The sequence below is a fragment of the Sphaerodactylus townsendi genome, linkage group LG13 (assembly GCF_021028975.2).
Source record: "Sphaerodactylus townsendi isolate TG3544 linkage group LG13, MPM_Stown_v2.3, whole genome shotgun sequence".
NCBI classification, from domain to species: Eukaryota; Metazoa; Chordata; class Lepidosauria; order Squamata; family Sphaerodactylidae; genus Sphaerodactylus; species Sphaerodactylus townsendi.
This window is the reverse complement of record NC_059437.1, coordinates 22,539,433-22,560,256: the sequence shown is the minus strand read 5'-3', so window position 1 is coordinate 22,560,256 and position 20,824 is coordinate 22,539,433. Positions and strand designations below refer to the sequence as shown.

Below are 20,824 nucleotides of genomic sequence, written 5' to 3'. Positions count from 1 at the left end.
AAAATAAAATAAAGATCTCTCTCCCTCTTTTCCCCCTCCCCCTCCCCCTCCACACCACACCACACTTTCATCAAGGACAAGATGTGTGAATTAGTGAATGTTTTGTGTGCATCGCCCACCTTTGTTGTGGGATATCCATTAGTTAGCAACCCAGCAGAACCATGTGGCATTCAATGTGAGCTGTCTGGCTTGCCTGTTCTGCTGTGAACTTCAGAGAGCTCATAGAATTATAGATGGCTGGGAAACTGACACTGTAAGAATCCTACCTCTGGCCTGCCAGAACTCAAAAGTGATAAATATAGCAACCCTCCAACTGCTAAAGAGATTTTGCAAGCTTTGTACATGGTACCCCCCTGACTGACAGGGACATATTGGCACACATATTCAATCTCTCTTTGCTTACGTTTTGCTGCTTCGTAATATTGAATTGATCCCCAGCCCCCACGGGCAGAGACAACAATGATTCTTTCCCCCGAGAGACTCTTGTTTTCCTGATATTTCTCTTAAAGTGTTATTCAAGTCTCCAATTCTGCTTTTGAAGAGGGTCTTCATGTCTATCTGGACTCCTATTGCATGATCTCATCTGCCTAATGAAAGCAATTCCCTTTCTGGCGTTCCGCTTGAAGCTTACCTCTTCCTTGCAACTTTGAAAAAGCAACACTTTTCACCTGCTGCTGGAGGTCTAAGAAAGAGGTCTCTTCTTGGTCATTTGTATTTGATTTCACTTCTCAGCCTGTTTCCCATAAATCTAAGCGTGCGATTGGAGTTATGGGATTATTCCAAAGAAAGGGTTTAGTTTAAGAATTCTCCAGGGTTGGCAGACGTGGTGGAGAGAGCAGCATGCACCGTTAGCCTGAGATGTAGTTTCATCAGTACTAATTACTCCATTTTTTCTGCATTTTGTACAAAGCCAGGGAAATGAATGCCACCTCCAGAGATGCTGAGGACTACCAGGGGAACTATAAGCCAAAGATGGTAAGTAAGTGATTCTCAACAGCAACAAGGAGGGAGAGTCAAAGATAGCTAATTGCCTTTCATGCCCAACTGCATACGGTAGATTCATATGTGGGACTGAATCATCCTTGCTTATGGTTAGTCCTTGCCACCTTCTGAACGGAAGAAATCAAGAAGATGTATCAGGGAAAATACAAAAATGCAGAATGCAGAGCTTGATTTTCTGGTTGTTGATAAGAAAATGCTGGCTGGCTGGAAATGACTAAGTAAGAAGAAATTTAGCATGATTTTAATCAAGCAATTCTGATGAAAAAGTGCTCCATCCAGATAGTTCTTATGCATATATAACATCTATGTGAGCTTAGCTTAGCTGGAGTCTTCAATCTGCTCCCACACAGGTGCATGGGCAATCTGAGTCTAGCTTGGCCATGTGTCAACCAGTTGTACAGATCTTGTTGTGGCTGTGTTGTGGCTTCCAGAGATGTATCAGTGCTGATTTGCATAACTGGCATACAAGTGGAACAATGCATGGACCATATCTAATGTGATTGATTCCTCTTGTGGAAGGCAACAATGAAAAAGTTTTTTTCATAGAGGAGGCCTAAATTGCCCTGGAACTATCAAAATGGTGGGGAAAACTCCATACTATTTAGCATTCTATCTCTGGGTCACAGTAATCACGTGATTCCAAAGTGCTGGAAGGGGAGTCTGAGGTCACATGAAGGAGTGAAGAGGAATCAATTCTTACACCAAAGGGCAATAACTGGGATGCAGTGGTTGTGTTTTGATGATTGCCATATATCTGGAGGAATGCTTCATCCAGATCATATCAACTAGAAGCTACAGGAGATTTAGATTTCTGATGGGACATCTTTTTATTTCCTATGGTTGATCTGTGGATGAGTTTGCCTCCTGTACAGGTTTGGCTAGATAGCTTCCTGATTCTTCTGCACATGCATATATGTACCTCTCTTTGGTTGCTCATCAACTGATGACTCACTGCTAAAAGTGCGAGCTGACTCCACTGAGAAGCGTTGTCACTAGGGGTGATACAAGGTGATATGATCTTCCCATCAGTGTTACCCAAAATGCTGGGGTCTACTGTTTTTAGAGTTGAAAATTATCAGGGTCAGACTTTGCTTAGCAAGAGAGGGCAACCAAGATCTTTCTTACCTGTTTTTACAGTAGGTTTTTTTTTCCAGAGTCAGGAATAAAGTTTAAAGTTTTATTAAAGAAGTAAAATAATAAAAATTACACACACAAATGGCAAAAATACAGGCACACACAGAGTGTTCACATAGTCCTTGGATTTAGAAAGAGGTGAGGGGAAAGATCTGGAATAATCAGGCCACTGTGGGGAAAAGTGATAATTACCTTATCTTGAAGAGGAATGGTCCTGAGAGGCAGAGTTCAATGCCCTCATTGAGCTCTGAAGAGTCAGGGTGAAAGCAGCTGGCAAGCAATGCAACTGAACTAAAAGACAGTCCAAAAAACACTGGGCACTAACTGCAAGGTGTGCAGCCGATTTATAGGAAAATGTGACCATCTACCCTGTTCAAGATACAGAAGACAGGAGATTTGTGAATTCATCCACCATTTCCTGGACTATCTTTGTTCTAGAATGCTTCTTAGGTCTCACTGCCTACCTAGTTCTGTCCCCAAGGCACTAGGTCCCAAGTGAAGCATTCTAAAACAAAGATGGTCCAGGAAATGGCAGATGAATTCACAAATCTCCTGCCATCTTTATCCTGAACAGGGTATAGCAACATTAAGAGAGCTTAAACTTCCTGGACAAAGACAGCACTTATCCTCTGAAAGAGAACAGTGAGACAAACACTTGGCTTAATGTCCCAAGCCTGGGGAGCATCTGAGGATTATTAGATTTTAGGGTGAGCTGATTGAATCACAGCTCTGTGGCTTTTCCAATTCAAATGGAGATGGTCTTTTCCTAGTGGTTAGTCAGGAAAAGGAAGATAGGATTAGTGTATTGAAGAACAACTGAAAGGAAGTCTTGATGATATCAGCATATCCTTTGCTGAACCGAAGGCAGCTGCATTGCAGTCCCTGGTGAGGACTGGTTTCTCAGGCATAGGCTTTTGTCTTTCCTGATTGCTTTAGAAAAGATGAGGCTGGTTGTTGTGCATTTCAATGTCTGGCAGGGAGATATGCCCAGGCAGGTTTGATCCTAGGGGTACCACTGAGTCTGCATAGGAGATAATGCTCAACTTTGGCCTTTATGTTTAGTACACCCTATAGGGGAGACGTGACAAGTAGAGACACTGTTTTTCTGAAAACAGCCCCCCCCCACCCCCATCCTCCATCCCGCCTCAGGTCTGACTGGTAACATCAGGGGTAATTCATTCACATTAAGTGGCGAATATGCATGTATGAACCAGCTCTATGAATCAAATACTTTCTGTCCTTTGTGAAATAAGAAGCTTTCACACTCGGATTCAGTTGGGTGGGTGGGAGTAAAAAATACTGCACCTGAGCTTCATACTTATCTCTACTGTTGTAGCAGATTCTGATTTTCTACACCAGGGGTCTGCAGTCATTGGATCTAGAGTCAGTATGGGAACCAAATGTGGCATTGTAAGAAAGAAAATTAAATCTTTGAGTTACAGCATGTTGGAGAGGAGGTGGGATGTGAGAATAGCTGATATGTGAAGGGAACAGCAGGCAACTAGTTTTATAGAATCAAAAAGCTTTTCAACAGTGCCCTGAAAAATTGTGCAGGGTACGCCAGTGTGTATTTGTTTTCTTTTTGTGAGACCTTGGTATGCAGCTTCCTAATAACAGATTTGCAATATCTGGTGTTTGGGCTGCAGGGATTTCTTGGCTTATTTCAATATGCTAATTGTCAGTAATGTTAAGTTATTTTCAATCATCCAAACAAGTTTCCATGTGCAGGTTCTTTGTTGCTCCCTTGCTCTGACTTTTCATGTCATTTTCAAAAGCTGTAATTGTGAAAGGTTGCAGAAACTTGTCCCGTGTGGTCCTTTAGCAGTGAGGAAATGATACAGAAGTGAATGATCATTTTTGTGTCTATTTCAGTGTGAAATCAGATTCCACGCAAGCAGAAGGGAAGTTCAGTCTGTTCCCCTTGCAAATGTCACGAGGAACTGACATGACAGCCTTCCTGAAAGATAGTGATAAGATATGCCAGTGGCCAAGAGAAGAGGCAACTATGAAAAAAGAAACGTTCCTCAAATTTTTTGACCCTGTGGGCATTTTTGGGATTCCAGCACAGGCTAAGGGACACACTTGCAAAATGGTTGCTGCAAGAGAAGGAGCCAGCCACATAGAAGAAGGCCCAGTGCAGGGGAGGAGAGGTGTAAATTAAAAAAAATGCTAGGAAAGTGGGGTGAGAGACAAAACAAAGTATGGTAACAGCTGTCACTGGAACAAGATGCTGCTTGACTTGACTCTTCTTACTCTTCTACTGCAAAGCAACACATTTATCCTCTGAAACTATCTTCAGTGTGTATTGTGCCTGGTTTAACAACACTCCCAAGATAATTCTGCTCTCCTCTTCTTTAATTCCCACATAAGCATTTAAAATGATTAAAGATGCACTTTAAAACTTTGCAAATACATACACTGGCTTCTGTCTTGGTTGTCATGAATTTTGAACGGTCGCTTGAATTGCAACAAATACATTTTCTAAATAAATATGCAGGGATGTAAGAATAGACAGGGAAGGATCTTAGAGAATGATCTTGAGGATGTTCCAAAGAGATGTAGTGGTTAAGAGTGGAGTACTGGGTTTGATTCCATGCTCCTACACATGAGTGGCAGACTTTTATCTGGTGAACTAGGGTCATTTTCCCATTCCAACATATGAAGGCTATTGGGTGATCTTGGGCTAGTCACATTTCTCTCCATTCTCAGCCCCACCTACCTCAACAAGGTGTCTGCTGTAGGGAGAGGAAAGGGGAGGAGTTTGGAGCTGCTTTGAGACTCCTTACAGGAGAGAAAGACAGGGTATAAATCCAAACTATTCTCCTAATTTATCTGGTACTTTCAGCATTCAAATCAGTTCAAGTATATGACCAGAATAACCCTTACATCAGTGTTTTAAGCTAGGCCAGTTCTATCATCCCTACTGTGTAACAGGACACTGAGAGGGCATAGATGACTTAGGGTCACCTAGAAGGGAATGACCAAATTCAGAAGGTATTGTTTTAAATATTCCTAACGCTCCCTCACAGAAATATAATTCCTAGGATTTTCTGGAACGAGGAAATAACTGAACCAAATTAAATCTGCAAATTCGGTATGCTTTTTTATGCATCAGAAATGTTAAGACAAAAGACAAATAAAATACATTATTAAGTGGCTGAATAAATTGTTTGGATTGAGTCATGATTTCCTAGGATGCACATAGACATTTAAAATTTCTTGTGATAAGAATGCGTCCCAGTCGTTGACTTTGCATCCTTCCCCTCCCCCCCAGTATACCACACTGGCATTACAAACTGGGAAGTTTTCAGCAAATTGCAATTTGTTGTGATATCTGAAGTAAGGTGCGTGCAGTTTGATTCTTAGCAACAAACCAGGATTTCTAAACCGTATTTTAATAACTCTGGTTCAGAATTCTGATTTGTAAACACGTGAACGCTTCCAGTATCACAAGAAACGTGATGTCACAACAGAACTGCGATTTACCGAAAACTTACTGAAGACTCTTACCACCGAGAATAAGGAGAGGAAAGGGAAAGAGAATAGAAATAAATTTTATTTGTTTAAAACGTTTGTATCCTTTCTTCAATTTAAGCAGTTCAGGATGATGTCCATAGTTTCCCTTCACAATTATCCAGTGAGGCAGATTAAACTGAGAGGCAGTGATTAGCCCAGGATCATTCCATGAACTTCCATGGCAGAGCGAAGGTTCAGTAGCTCACAAAATAGTCCACCTGGTAGAGTAAAGCTGCAAACCCAAAACATTTGGGGTGGTTCTCTTACAATAATCCTTGGCAGATTGCATCCAGCTACAGTTGTTCATGTGTACTCAACAATTAATTAACCCAGATGGGCAGGGGTTGTGAATTTTGCCTTATTTTGCTACTTCCCTCATTTCCTGAGGCATCTGTTGCCATAGCAACAGATCCACTTCTTCCATAGCCGCCTCCCAGCTGCTCCTGGATGCAATATAAATACCCATCCAGGGTGACTTAAGGGTTGCCAATTTCCATATGGAGGTCTCCTGAAATTACAATTGATCTTCAGACAATTGAAATCTCTTTCCCTGGAGCAGATGGCTGCTTTAGAAGATGAGTGCTATGCCATTATTATACTACTTCCAGACTCCACCCGCTCCCCAAATCTCCAGGAGTTAGCAACCCTAGGTCTTATGCTGTCCTTACAAAGTAAAATACAATATTGTTGTCATCCCCGCCCTCCCCAAATATGATTTGCTACCACAAGTCCCTGATAGGGACAAAATAGGGACAGCAACCAGATAATGGAGTTGATTAAATAGCGATCGTTGAAGCATATGGGAGAGCAGGAACAGATACCATTAGTATTTGCCTCAAAACATCTTGGACTTGCTCTGTTTGCTAGCACATTTATAGAGAAGTTTCCCACTAGAATAAATTCTTCCCTTTTGGTTCAAAAGAACTGGAAATAAAATGGTGTCACAAGTAAATGGGATGTCAGGATGGGAAGTGAAGGTTAGAAAAATCATGGGAGAGCTACCATGGTGAACAAAAAGAAAATAATTGGGGGTGGGGGAGAAAGTTTCTGTAGTACAATGAGCAACACTGAGAAAATGGAAAATGGAATTACCTCCAGATTGTAAGTTTGGTGACATTTATTTTTGGACTGATGGAGTATTCATTCTGGAGGGGGAAAAACTGCATGCTGGGGAGTTTGCTTTGTCGTCATTCCAGGATGAAGAGAGAGCTCAGCACCCAGAAGAAGAAAACAGAGAGGAAAGGAAATCACCAGAGATGGCCAAGAAAACGCATGGTGACAGAATGAAAGCGATTAAAATCTTCATGTGGAATCCAGAGACAAGGGAATTTATGGGCAGGACAGCTCACAGCTGGGGTAGGTGAAACATTTCTTTCTAGTCTGGGGGTGAGATTTGCATTCAGCCTGATGTCTGTTTTCCGTGATGCATGCACTATCCCTCCGCACTTCTGAAAGAAAAACCTGGACAATCTCTGAGTGGCCAAAAGCCACTTCAAATGTGAGCCTGTTATAGTTTCCAAGCCCAAACGCAACTAATACAAGGGGACCACCTCAAACTCAAACTGTGGGTTCGTGGTGGCTTGTGCTTGTGGCCCCAATGTGACAAGAGTGGTTCATCACTGGCTATTCAAAATAAAGCAATACTCCAGCTTAGAAGTGTTGGTCTTCATATGCAGCTGAACCAGGGATAACAGTGGAACATTTAAGGAGTTAGAACATTTTTCCCCTGAGGTTTTCCAGATGTTCATGGGTAAAAAATATTCTCAGAGACAGGAAAGCTTGTTAACAACTGCTTAGAAAAAGACAGGACAGCTGTGGATGTCTGAAGTCTATTCATATTACCTAGGACAGAGCTACACATTACACATGACATGTGACTGCAGTGGGAACTTACAATCAGACATGTTCTCCACTGTGAAGAGTATCCCTACAGTAGTCGTGTGTCAAACATAAAATGTTGTTCAGCCATTAGAGGGGTTTCATATAACCATCAGGAAAGACTGTCTAATGCAGAAAAATAATATGTGGTGCAAGAATGCTGTAAAGATAAAAGGAAGGTTCAGTGCAGAGATTATTCTTGACAGTCAGGAATATTAGAGTGGTACTGAAAGTTCTTGCTGGCGAATGATTAAACATAGCAAAGGCAATACTGTCAATAATCAATATACTGATTCTCACCTGAGGGAAAGAGTGGAGTTGGAAATGTATAGACAAGTGGGTTTTGGAATTTATGAAACCTGTCACACTTGTTTGCCTCTTCTTCTAAGGGACACAGTGTGATGCATCTGTTTCACTATTTTATTCACTCAACAAATCTGTGAGGCAGGTTAGAGCCTGCCTGTTGTACTGGTGTGGTGGTTAAGAGCGGATGGACTCGAATCTGGAGAACCGGGTTTGATTCCCACTTCTCCGCATGAGCGGTGGACTCTTATTTGGTAAACTGGATTTGTTTCCCCACTCTTTCACAGGAAGCCTTCTGGGTGACCTTGGGCCAGTCACAGTTTGTTGGAACTCTCTCAGCCCCAGATGCTCCCCTTACAGGATGAGCCAATGCAAATGCAGTGCAATCCTAGACAGGCTTGCACTCTTCTAGTTCCACTGTTGTCAATTGGCTTAAAAGGATGTAACTCTGGTTTGGACTGTCACAGATTTATTTGCTTTCCCAGATTGTTCTCAGGACTAAAAATTCCTTTCAGTGTAAACACCTCAAGAATGCAGAGGGTGAAAGTGCACATCTGGGTTCTCAAAGCTTGTTCTGAAACTGGATTTAGACTCATCCTGGGAAATAAAAACAAGTTATGTTTTGGGCTTTTTTATGATTATCATCACTACTTCAAGCATTGGACTTCATTCCCCTCAGACTGGCCAGATGCCTTCTCTTGCCTCTGTCTGCGACAGAATCAAAGACAACACACACTTATTAATGTCTTTATTTAATTCTGCGTACCTTCTCACAGGGCACTTGGGGCGGTTTACACTGTTAAAAATATATTTGACATACAATAAATACAAATAAAATGGAAAATGCAGTTTTGTGCTACTGTGCTTCCCATTAGCAGTTGTGACATCACAGAAGGGTTATTTAATTTTATGCCCCTAGTATTTCCCCCTCCCTCTACATACCTTTGATATGCTTTGAACACCACCTGGCCCAATTTTTTTTAAACAACCCTCCAGCCATACCACTGATTCTTACAAGACAGAGACATTGAGGTGCCAGGAACAGCATAAGCAATTTCCTAATGCAAGGCACCTCACACTCAAATGGGTTCAAGGGCCAGATTTGCAGGTTAGTAGTTGTTGGTCAGTCATTGCTCCCACTAGCTGGGAGGGAAGAAGGCATGGTAGAGCCTGATCTCATCAGCTCTCTGAAGCTAAGCAGGGCCATTACAGGGATGGAAGGCCATCAAGGAAGACTCTGCAGGGGAAAGCAATGGCAGACTATCTCACTTGTCTTGAAAGTCTCTTGTGGGGGTCACCAGGGGCATACCAGCATAAAAAGGCATCCAGGGACAAGGTCTTGTTTTGTGCCCCTGCCCCTGATAGAGGTGGGGGGTGAGCAAAAACAAGGCCCAGCTCCAGCGGCTGTCGCCCTCCCCCCCACCTACCTCTATCAGAGGCTGCACCCAGAGTCATGGCCGGGCGCCAGGCTGGTCCAGAAGCCAATGGGATGGGCACCCCCTGGCAGGCTGGCCAGTGGTCGCAGCACTCCTGCCGCCAGCCCAGCTCCTCCTGACACTTGGCGGGCGCGCCCTGACCTCAGACATGGATGGGGCTGAGTTGGGATGTTGGGAGGCGAACCGTGCTCGGCAGGACTGCTGGTGCGCCCTCTGAAAGGGGCTGGTCTTTTCTTCCCTCTGGCTGGCGGGAGGCAGCTGTCACGTGGTTCCCCATGTCAGAGGGACCACAGTGAGAAGCCGATCACCCACTTTGGCCTCTCCCTATGGGGCCGAGCCAATGGGCACCCGCCAGGCCCGCACAGGCTTTGGTATATAGGGGTGATTTCGCACCGCCCACATGACCAGATAGGTGGCACCTGGGGACATGGATGACCCCATGTCCTTCTGGCAGGTACGCCACTGGAGGTTACCATAACTTTAGCTGTGACTTGATGGCACTTATATATGTAGTTAATTACCCAGGGATCATGCTCATAAGAGTTCCTTAAATAAGATAAAATCCATGCAGATTTGACAGCAAAATTTCAACTATACTAAAGTTGGGGGGAAATGTTCTACATACTGTTATTGCAGTCCTAGCAAGTTTTCTTTGCAGAATGGATCTAACCCAAGTTATTATACATGAACACATTTCCCTTGCTGGTCCCAGATATCCAAAGAGAAAGCATCCTTCCTCTCAAAAAGGCAATCCAAACCAAAGCAAGGCATCCAAACCCACCAGTGGCTGCTACCACAAGCAAATAGAAGCAGGTCCTAGTTAATTAATTTGCTTTGTCTTCAAAGAACATCAGTTTCTTAACCCTATTAGTGTCCCAGGATTTTGTGGAAAGAGTGAGCCACACTGTTATTTGCCATAAAGAATGTACATCAAAAAGTAAATTTATGTAATGTATTTTAAAAGTTTTATTTAAAACATAACAAAGAAATTGTTCAGCTCCACTGTCCTACCAGCCATGATATAGGGAACTAAAAATTAGTCAACAACAAAAATGGAGGAGGAAAAACTCCAAGAGTGATCAAATCGTACATGTCCAAAATGTTGCTTAAGGTAAACAAAGAAATCCTGAAATGTGTGGGAATAATACAGATGGTGTGTAATGCAAAGCAGAGATGGGTGTGTGTGTGTGTCTGTGCAATTTGTTGTCAAGACCATGTGTAAACAGACTCACCTTACTGACTGGATCCCCAGAGACCACAAGCAGGCCACTAGACTGGTCAAAATGTGCTCAGCTGGCCCAATAACTAAACTTTTCATCCAGAAATGGGGGAAAATGTGCTCACATTTGAGCATAATGGCGTGATGACAAAGACAGTGGAACGAAAGGATTTAAAACGTCTGTATCCTGCATAAACTCTCAGTACCAGGACTCCTGAGGCAACATCAATAATAAAGCAGTAGTAGCTAGCCGGAAAAAATATTGAAATATTTAGTTATTTTTACTAAAATATTTATAGTGGTGTAGTGGTTAGGAGCGGCGGACTCTAATCTGGAGAACCAGGTTTATTTCTGCTCTCCTCCACATGAAGCCTGCTGGGTGACCTTGGGCTAGTCATAGTTCTCTCTGAACTCTCTCAGCTCCACCTACCTCAAGATGTCTGTCTATTGTGGGGAGGGGAAGGGAAGGAGTTTGTAAACTGCTTTGAGACTCCTTACAGGAAAGAAAAGTGAGATATAAATCCAAACTTTCCTTCTGTTGTCTCAAGACAGCTTTCACTAAGAAAATATAGCCAACCTGAGAAATCAGCAACAAGTAAAAGCCAGCAACACATAATGAAACTAATTTTTGAAATCCCTGACTCCCACCCACCCAAACAAATTAACTATTAGAATAACATTGCTTGGATATTCCACTATGCCTCCCTGTTCATTGTTCTGTGTACCGTCTTTGCAGAATCTTTCAAGGAATCTTGGTGTGCACAGGTTGCAGATAAGCAGAACAGATGAACAGATTCATTGCTGCATGAGCCCATAATTGCCCATGTGGAATTAGATGCAGTAGCAATACAATGCAAATTGTTAGCCTACCCTCCCTGGCTGGCTATTCCCACATAGCACAGGAGCAAATGTGTATATACATATCAAAGGACAACAGATGATATCAGACCTGCCTATCTCTTTCGTGTGGGAATATTTCTGGGCTGATCCTAGCTGTGTTTGCTCTGTGATTCTATAGAACCAATAAGGTTGTGATTCCTTGGCATCTCATATAATTTTATATAGTTGTTGTACCCCAGCTCATCAACAATGTTTGTGTGCTTTCTGTCTTGCAGGCCTAATATTCCTATTTTATCTAGTTTTTTACCTTTTCTTGGCTGGAATGTTTGCAGTTTGTCTGTATGTAATGCTGCTTACCCTGAGCCCATACACACCTCGGTACAGGGACAGAGTCGCTCCACCAGGTGAGTGTTTGAGCTGAACAGATTTACCTTTCCATCTGTCTGTCTTAGTCCAAAGTCCAAAGAGGTGTACAATGAAAAGGTTAAAAATAAACAAAAGAATATATGGAAAAGCAACAAAACAGAAACAGCCACAAGAGCAGATGAAACCAGGAAAGAATCAAGTACATAGTAAAGCAGAAACAGAAATCAGTTCTCAATCTCTCTGGGGAGATGACTGCATAATGGGGCATTACCCTTGAAAAAGGCAACCTTTCTCTGGCTGTCATCTGCTTGATTTCCAAGGGTGAAGAGATCCAAGGAAGGGTATATCATTCAGATTTCAAAGGCTGGGTGTGCGGTCTGTATGGAGAAGGCAGCCTTTCAAATCATGCAGGACCTGAAAGTTCAAAGACAACCCTTGAAGTGTGGCCAATAGTGCATCCCGTTTCATGATAGGGAAACACGTTTAAATTGGTCCATTCAAGTTAGTCATCAGGTTGCTGTAGTTTGAAGTTTCCAGTTGTAATTTACATGGAGCCCTCCAAGTGTGTAGTTTGTAATTACACCAAAACGAAACCAAACAAAAGCCTCTTCCCCCCTATTCTGAATGTAATGCTGAACTCAGTCTTGCAAGGAACCTGTCCCAGAATTATTTACTCACAAATGGCTTCACTAGGGGAAAGTTACAGGGGAAAATCTGTAAAACCTTTTTGTCTTGAAGGTGGTTCTCACTCAGCATCCCTGTCTGGGAAAGTGGCTATTTCCAAACTTTATTAAACCCCCCTTGCCCTATGCTCAGAATGTGAATCCTTATCAATGCCACTCTATGTTGCTTTGGTACTACTGTGTAATCCAGAACCAACAGGCTTTTCAATATCAAGTTCATAACTAATTTTCCCTTTGGTATTACAGGAGTTATGATTAGACCACACATCAATCATTCATTCCTCATTTCTTTCAAGATGTCAGATCCCCAAACATGGCATCGTTATGTGGAAAACTTAAAGAAGTTCTTAGAAGGTAGCTTCAGATCTTATTCTTTGTCACTTTGAATCAGTTACCTTTGGAGTGATGCAATCTTGGGGGTTACATGATTAAAAATGCCTCCTGGTACGCTTTGCAGGAAATCATGCTCATAAGTTGATAGATACTTTATTTGTGGTCAGTGAACAATAATAACAAATAGTGACAATTGGCACAAAAAGGAATAAAATACAAATAACCACACCTGTGTCATTACAAAATTAATTAAAATGAGTGAATTGATTAAGTCTTAAAAATCATAAAATGTAGAAAGAGGCATTACCAGACATACATTGTCCTTATATTCTTCAAATAATTCTGCTGCTGTTCATGAGCTTGTTGTATATTATTCCAGAACATTTCCAAATCATATATCAAAAAGCCATCAACATACATTATGGCAGTCCTTAATATTGTATGATGAATTCTTTATTTTGATCAATGACAAATAATAACAAATAATGACGACTGGCATAAAAAGCAACACATTCTTAAAGAAAAGTCTCAACTATTGTTGATTTCTTTCGGCTTTTCCTTGTGATTGTATAATCACAATCTTCTGTTTCAGTACAAAACCAGAAAGATGATCTCTCTGTATTTTAGACTGATGAAGATAGGCTGTGAACAAAAAAAATCCTATACCAACACTATTGTTGAAGGCTTTCACGGCCAGAATCACATACAGCCTGGAAACCCCACAACACTCCTAAACCAACACTTTTTGAAGCATGTCAAGCATTACAGGATATCCCAGTGGTGGCAAACCTTTGGCACTCCAGATGTTATGAATTACAATTCCCATGCTGGCAAGGACTGATGGGAATTGTAGTCCATAACATCTGGAGTGCCAAAGGTTTGCCACCACGGGGATATCCCCTCTAGTCCAGCTAAGGGTCACCCACTTAACTATATGGATGCCTAAATGGAATCATCCCCTCAATCAACTTGCCAGGACTTCATGCACAAATCTCTATTAGAAAATGACTGGCACAAACATTTTAGCTGTTCAAAAAAAGGTGGCAGGTATGAGGATCCACAGCCTATTCTGCCATCCCTGATGAATATCTAATAGGTACAATTTAGGTTGCCAACTCCAGTTTGGGAACTTCCTGTAGATTGGGATAGTGTCTGGGGAGCTATGTGATGCCATGAAGCCTGCCCTCCAAAGCTATCATTTCCTCCGAGGAACAGATATCCGGAGATCAGTTTTAATTCCCAGAGAACTCCAGACCCTCCCTTGAGGTTGGTAACCTTAGGTACAACGGCTGCTTTCCTAACAGGGCTCCACATGCACCATTCAGGCTGCTGGGCAAGAAAACGTTGGCTCAGAGTTATCATGTTTAAGATACCAACCTGACCAAGTATCTGTATAATGGATGCCTGTGTGAACAGAGGTTTGATCCTTAACTTTGGTACCCAATCTAACAAAGATAGCAATCTAGACTGATTGGGTAAACTTACCTTTCTCTGTCCAGCTTTCAAACTTGTTTCATAGTAACAATATAAGAGGGAGAAGATACATGGGTGTCATAGAATAGTTTAATTTTGCTAACACCATAACTGCAAAGCAAAAGACCCATTAACTATCTCTATTACTTTTAGCTTATGATGACAATGTTCAAGAAGCCAAAAATGCAGTGTGCACACCTGGTGATTATTTCATTCAAAATACTGAAGAATCTGCCATGAAACGTGCTTGCCAATTCAAGCGATCCATGTTAAAGAACTGCTCAGGGCTGGTGGATGAGACTTTTGGCTACTCTGCGGGACAGCCGTGCATCTTGCTGAAGATGAACCGAGTATGGGAAATTCTAATTTACTTTATTCTCATATGATGTGTCTTGGAATTGCAAATTATCTCCCTGGGACTGAAGGACTGGATCAGTCCAGGGCAAAGGTGCTGGACTGAGGGTGCTGGATTGGTCCAGGACTAAGTTTGCTGCTGTGGCCAGGTTGCTCCCATTAGAAGACTGAAAGCAGGTCATGAAGATGACAGCCCTCTTTTATGTTTATTCCCAACTTCTGTGAGCCAGATGATACTGACTTTGACCATGCAGGTTCCATTTAGCTCTTAAGGCTAACATCCTCTGTGCCTGGCATCCTTTTCTTTTAGCTGTTCAAAAAGCCCACTGTATAGTGTCCGTTTCCCACAGCAAAACGGGAATTGATAGCAACTCTGTTGCTGGATGGTGTCTTGGGTTATGGGGCATCATTAAATGTCATTATTCGATCACTTCATGTGCATACCAAAATAATAACTACTTAGTTTTACATCTAAATCAAACACAAGCACTAAAGCTAAATCAATTGCTCATCTCTGTAGCAGTTTAAGCCAAGCCACTGGACTCTTGGTGTACCAGCAGCAGGAAGTATTCCTTTTTAACTTGGACAGGTATCCAGCACTTTCATTCCTACATACAAAGGTTAAAATATTAGGATAATATTTGACACTAACATAAAATGTCTGTGTTTTCTGATGCTTTACAGCTGACTTATCCTATTTTGTGAGATTATTTGTGTTCTTGTAGTTTTTTAAACAAAGCAAATAAAAAGCCCTCCTTTTTCACAGATCATTGGCTATCGGCCTGGTTATGAGACTCCAGTGACAGTGGATTGCAAAATGCAGGTAATTTCCCACTCCAAAATGGGGCACATAACAGTTAAAAGAAAGTGCCTGGAAACAGTTATGTTGTAGGAAGGGGAGGGGGCTATCTCATCCAAAGCAAAAGGTCTGTGTGATCTACCAGACCATGGCCACACAGCCTGGAAAACCCACAACAACCAGTCTCTGTGTGTCTTTGTGGAGAAGGGGGAGATAGCAGACTGTCTTTTATTATTTAAACTGCATGCTGTTACAGAAAACATATTTGGCTCATTTCAAACATTTAAAGCAGTTTCTGTTCATTGCCTTGTAATTCTTTATTTATTATGTGATTTCTATACCGTCCTTCCCCTTTTTGGCTCTGGACAGTTTCCAACTTGTAGAAAACATTGCAATAAATACAATATAAATATAATTTCATGCTTAGATTAAGGTTAAGATTAAAACCCAATTAAGAAATTAAGCAGTACACTTTGGCCACATATAAAGTCAGCAGTCCCATTTTCTAATAACGTTTGTAGTTGGGGTTGGATGGGAACAACAATGAAACCCAGTGGGAGTAAAAAGAAAGTAGGGAAGAGAAGCAGGAAAGAAGAGGAGGAGGGGACCTAATGATAGTACCACCATAGCTACCTCAACTATATGCTTGGTGGAACAGCTCTATCTGGCATATCATTAACAACTGCTTTGGGCTCTCTTTAGGAAGAGAAGAGCTGTGGTTCATCAGTACAGCATCTGCTTTGCATGCAGACAGACTCAGGTTTCAAAACCTAGTATCCCCAGTTAAAGGTTCCTCAGTAACAGATGCTGGGAAAGGCCCTTGTTGCATCTGATTAGTGAAAGTTCATTTAAGAATAAATGCTATTCATCTTTAAGGTGCCACCAGATTTATTTTTGCTATGACAAACTAATACAGCTGGGCTGGACAATACTGGCCCCAAGAGGAGGTGGTGTAGTGGAAAAAGTCAAATACTATAGCAACCCTACTACACTTAGGCTACAAGTAACATGCATTTAAACAGTACAGCTGACAATAGATCTTGACAAATTCTCCAGGTAAACACATAAAATATAGTCCAAGTCCACTGTGGTGTACAAAATAGCCTAAACAGGGACAGTAGCTTGGCATAACAGATGCTTGAAATGGACCTTCAAATAGAGGGCAAGTGACAATGATGTCTTACTGATGAAGTGGGCAACCCACCCAACAGGCTGAGTACCGTAAACCCTTTCTTAACTCAGTTCTAAGCATCAGTCCCCTCCCGTCTTAAGCTACTGTCTCTGCCTAGGCTGTTTTGAACACCACAGTGGACTTGGACTATATTTTATGTGTTTACCTGGAGAATTTGTCAAGATCTATTGTCAGCTGTACTGTTTAAATGCATGTTACCTGTAGCCTATGTGTAGTAGGGTTGCTGTAGTATTTTACTTTTTCCACTACACCACCTCCTCTTGGGGCCAGTATTGTCCATCCCAGCTGTATTAGTTTACCTGGAGAATTCATCTAGCTCCAGTGTCTGTTGTTTGTTTACATGCATATGGACAGTACTGAGCCAGGTGATTCTCACTTGGCATAAGGCAGTTTCATATGCTGTGAAATAACACAGTCATTGTGTTCTACAGTAAGTGTCCTTGAACTGGAGCATGTGTAGAGAGCAAAAGGTAAAGACTTCCTACCCATGACCCTCTTGCTCTTGTTCAAATGCCCCCAGATCCTTCTCAATCTGCATCAGTGTCACATATCTAATGATAGTTTAGACAGGGATGCCGTTGTTCAAAACCTTAACCATCTGTAATTACACGTGTGCAAACTTGGGCCAGCACTTGTCAAATCTTCACAGGTCGCTGTTGTGAAGGATCCACTCAGCGCTGTAACAGCACTGAGGGAAGCCGACCACTTCTGTTTTCCCCGTTGTTCCTGCCTTTATCCATTTAACATCCAAGGAAGACATACCTGTGCATTGTGCTGAAGCTTTATGTGCATTGATAGGTTTTTGATGTTACTTCAGGCCTGGGTCAATGGCTTTAGGTGCCTGGTGGAATGAAGCACGTCTCGGATGCATTTTGATGCCTCAATTGAAACAGAGCGATAGTTGGCCAACATGAAGCAATTGGGTATGAATTTGTAGTCAAGTGGTTGAATCCTTTCTAGACGTACCTTGCCAAAACTAACATTTCAGCAGGAAGGCTTTTGTACCTTTTACACACCCTCCCACTCATGCCTGTATTTTTATTTTGCAGAAAGGTAATGAAAGTGCTATCGAAGCAATAGATTTTTATCCAAACAACACATTTGATCCAATGTACTTTCCTTACTATGGCAAACTAACACATGTAAGTAGAACTACAGCTGTTGAGTTAATACACCATGCATTTTCTTGGCTGTTTTTTTAAATGTAAAGGTAAGCGAGTCATTAAAGACAGACACAGCAATAGCTGTTGTGGCAATGTTATATGCTGGACAAAAACTTCACAGGACTTTGCTTTGCTCACCAATTGAGGGTTGGTTTTTTGGCCATCCAGTCATAGTTGACTTATGGTGATCCCATAGGGTTTTCAAGGCAAGAGATGTTTGGAGGTGGTTTGCCATTGCCTGCCTCCCTATCACCCCCCTGGTATTCCTTGGAGGTCTCCCAATCATTTACTAGCTGAGGTCAGGGGTGAAGGTGCTTCCATTGTATGAGTGGATATTCAAACCTAGTTTTCTCAGGTCCTAGTAGGACACCTTAACCACTGTAGCGTGCTGATTCTCAGCTGAGGGTTATCACTCCTTGAAAAGCTCTGTAGCTGTATGTTGAACAGTTTTAGAAGGCATTTTTTTCCTACATGTTGTTCGCTATGGTGTTTTAAATTCAGAATCAGAATCCTTATTACGGTCATAGCCCAGTATAAACCAGCATAAGGTAAATATAGTATACACAATTTTTTAAAAAGCAAAAGGCTTAAAGCTAAAAAAGAATAGGCACAAAGAGACAATGAAATTAACAGATAAAATCACACTGTACTTGCAGTTGCAGCTGAAAGTACAACTAGTGCAGAACTATGGCAGGGGACTTCATTATGAGCCTACTTGGGGCAGGGTTGGGGGAATTTCTCCAGCAATGTATCCCTTTCCTGACTTCCAATTTGTTTCAAGGGAGGCCTGATTTATAGGCCTGGTGGTGGCCTATGAAGCCCCAAGGGCTTTGAAAGGCTCATTCACCCTTGTTAACCTCTTGGGGCCTCTACGGTAGGCAAGCGTGTGGGACAGAAGTTTTTTAGGTGTAGTACTCAGTTTCCAGAAGTGCCTACCCAAGAACTGCCTTTTGTCTTCTGGTCTCATAAAGCCCATACATTTTTACTTGGACGGGCATTTGGAAGTTGCTATTTTCCCCCTAACTCTCCAATGCTGTCATTTTGGCCTATTTTTTGCTCACTAGTTTCACTGCAATGGATTTATTGTTAAAAATTTGTGATTTTTTAAGGTTAACATATCCTGATAATTGTTTTAAATGCTTAAAATGCAGGATACAGCAATTCCAAGGAAATAAGGAGAGAGCCCATGGTGACTTCCTCCAAGTTCTAATCTACTACATGTATATGGAGCTATTCTGAATGGGACATTCCTGTTTGACTGGCTTACACCTTCTTCTCTTTTCCCAGGAGAACTACACATCCCCACTGGTGGCCATGCAGTTTACTGTCAGAAAGAACCTCTCCGTTCCCATTCAGTGTCGACTGAATGGGTTCGGCATCATCAACAATGCACAGAATGATCGATTTTTAGGACGAATTACTTTCACATTGACAGTCACTGACTAAACCAGAGAAGCCCCTATTAGTGGAAAATGGCCATTAACAAATGACTGGAAAGTTCAAGCTTGTTCTAGAGGACTATTTACATTTTCTTTTCTTTTTTTAAGCCCTAAAATAATAACATTTCCTAAATTTTAGTGTATCTAAAAGTCTGCCTCCATGTCCACATTCCCCAAAAGTGGCAATGGCCTCTCTAAGTACAACTTCTCAGGACTGCTTTGGTGCACAGAAAGGCAGTCAAAGTGGTTCCTTATTTCCCTCTGCAGACTCACCATAGCCCAAGTCAGGGGTTTCTTGGGAATTTTGCAATATCCTTTACTTTCCTATTGGCTTCTGGTAACCCAAGAGAGGCAAGATGGGGCTTAATCAACGCAACTGGGAGGTTTGTCAACATGCTTTTACTTGCTGCATATGCTTTGGATGAGTTGGCCCATAAATAAAAATAAATAAATCTCTATTAATGCACACATCTTTCTTGATACAGCAACTTACTGCAGGAGATCGGAACAGGCTTGTGACCCACTAGGAAAAGGGGATGAGGAAATATGCCAGAAAATAACTTAGTATTGTAGTGAACCTGCTGCTTCTTGTGTGTAAATGCAAATAAGTTTTGGGGATCATGGAGGCATTCTTATGACTTGCACATGATATAGCACAAGAGTGCCACACAAGATTTGCTGGCAGCTTAGACTGAGCAAGAATAAGACAGAATAAGACAGTTGAGTTGTGACCCTCAGGAGCCTATTTAAATGTGGGGGTCTATAAGGGATTTTACTGTGGCTCAAGACACCAAAGCTGCACAAATTAGTGAACCATCTTCTGGACTAGGAAACTAGAGGGAGAAGAAAGACTATGGAGTCCTGCAAAAAACAGCTGTAGGCATTTGACGTATTCTGGGTTTGAACTACCCTCTGCTAGAAACATGAAAACAGATGAATCTATTTTTTTTCTTAAATGGAAACTTCAGGATTTTCAGGGAATGGCATTTAGCCCCCCCCCCCCCTTCTGTGTTTTACTTCCTGAGAACTGAAACATCCATCACTCAAGAAGACTTGCTCTTCATATTTGCACTTCGACACCATCGTTCTTGAACTACAAATGGCTCAATGGGGTAGTTTAGAGGGAAAACATCTGTGTATGTAGTCGCACATGGCTTCTGCTTTTCCCATAATCAAACCTTGCTGATCTAGGTCATGATTGTCTTTAAAAATCAGGATTTGGAGATAAGGTCATGTGAACTGATCTGAAAGAAAAACTTGAATTTGCTCTAGATCTCTGTGGAGGTAAACTTGGATTGAAGGCTAGGTGAACATTTGAAGGTGATGTCAAAAATCGCCGTGAAAAGAGCAGCATCAGTAATGTCTACCCTAATGAGAGAAGGTTCTTCAAGAGGTTTTGCTTGATAAATATCCAGCTTTGCTGGGCCATCGCCCAAAATGATGTAACAAGACACAATGTCCCTTGAAACTCTGGTGGGTCCTACCTGCTCAACCAGGGCATTGTGAGAAGACTGTGTCCTGGGTGGATTCTTGAAATCCTGCTTCAACATGCATCTGGAAAAGAAAGTATCTGGCCCTGTCTGGTACCTAGGCTCCTGCACTATTATATTACCAGGACTGACATTATTCCTGTTCAGTGGTTTCTTTTTAAAAAAATAAAGGGAACAGTAAAGAGCTGCTTAGAATTTCTAAGA

General features: G+C 41.9%; 1 protein-coding gene across 1 annotated transcript; it reads left to right on the top strand.

Annotated features, from left to right (window-relative positions):
- Positions 1–381: 381 nt before the first annotated feature.
- Positions 382–19,588, top strand: ATP1B4 (ATPase Na+/K+ transporting family member beta 4). The gene is made up of 9 exons (XM_048515032.1): positions 382–693; positions 911–975; positions 6,849–7,008; positions 11,604–11,732; positions 12,624–12,731; positions 14,337–14,533; positions 15,304–15,360; positions 17,578–17,670; positions 18,979–19,588. Exons 2-9 carry the CDS (start codon positions 919–921, stop codon positions 19,135–19,137), a joined length of 960 nt encoding a protein of 319 aa, XP_048370989.1. The 5' UTR covers positions 382–693; positions 911–918; the 3' UTR covers positions 19,138–19,588.
- The last annotated feature ends 1,236 nt before the right edge of the window (positions 19,589–20,824 follow it).

What these genes read in the sequence shown, in the direction of transcription:
- ATP1B4 (XM_048515032.1), top strand. Translation starts at nt 919, where the DNA reads ATGAATGCCACCTCCAGAGATGCTGAGGACTACCAGGGGAACTATAAG. An exon ending in CTTAAAGAAGTTCTTAGAAG is followed by an intron (nt 12,732 to 14,336) that starts GTAGCTTCAGAT and finishes TATTACTTTTAG; the next exon opens with CTTATGATGACAATGTTCAA. An exon ending in TCTTGCTGAAGATGAACCGA is followed by an intron (nt 14,534 to 15,303) that starts GTATGGGAAATT and finishes CCTTTTTCACAG; the next exon opens with ATCATTGGCTATCGGCCTGG.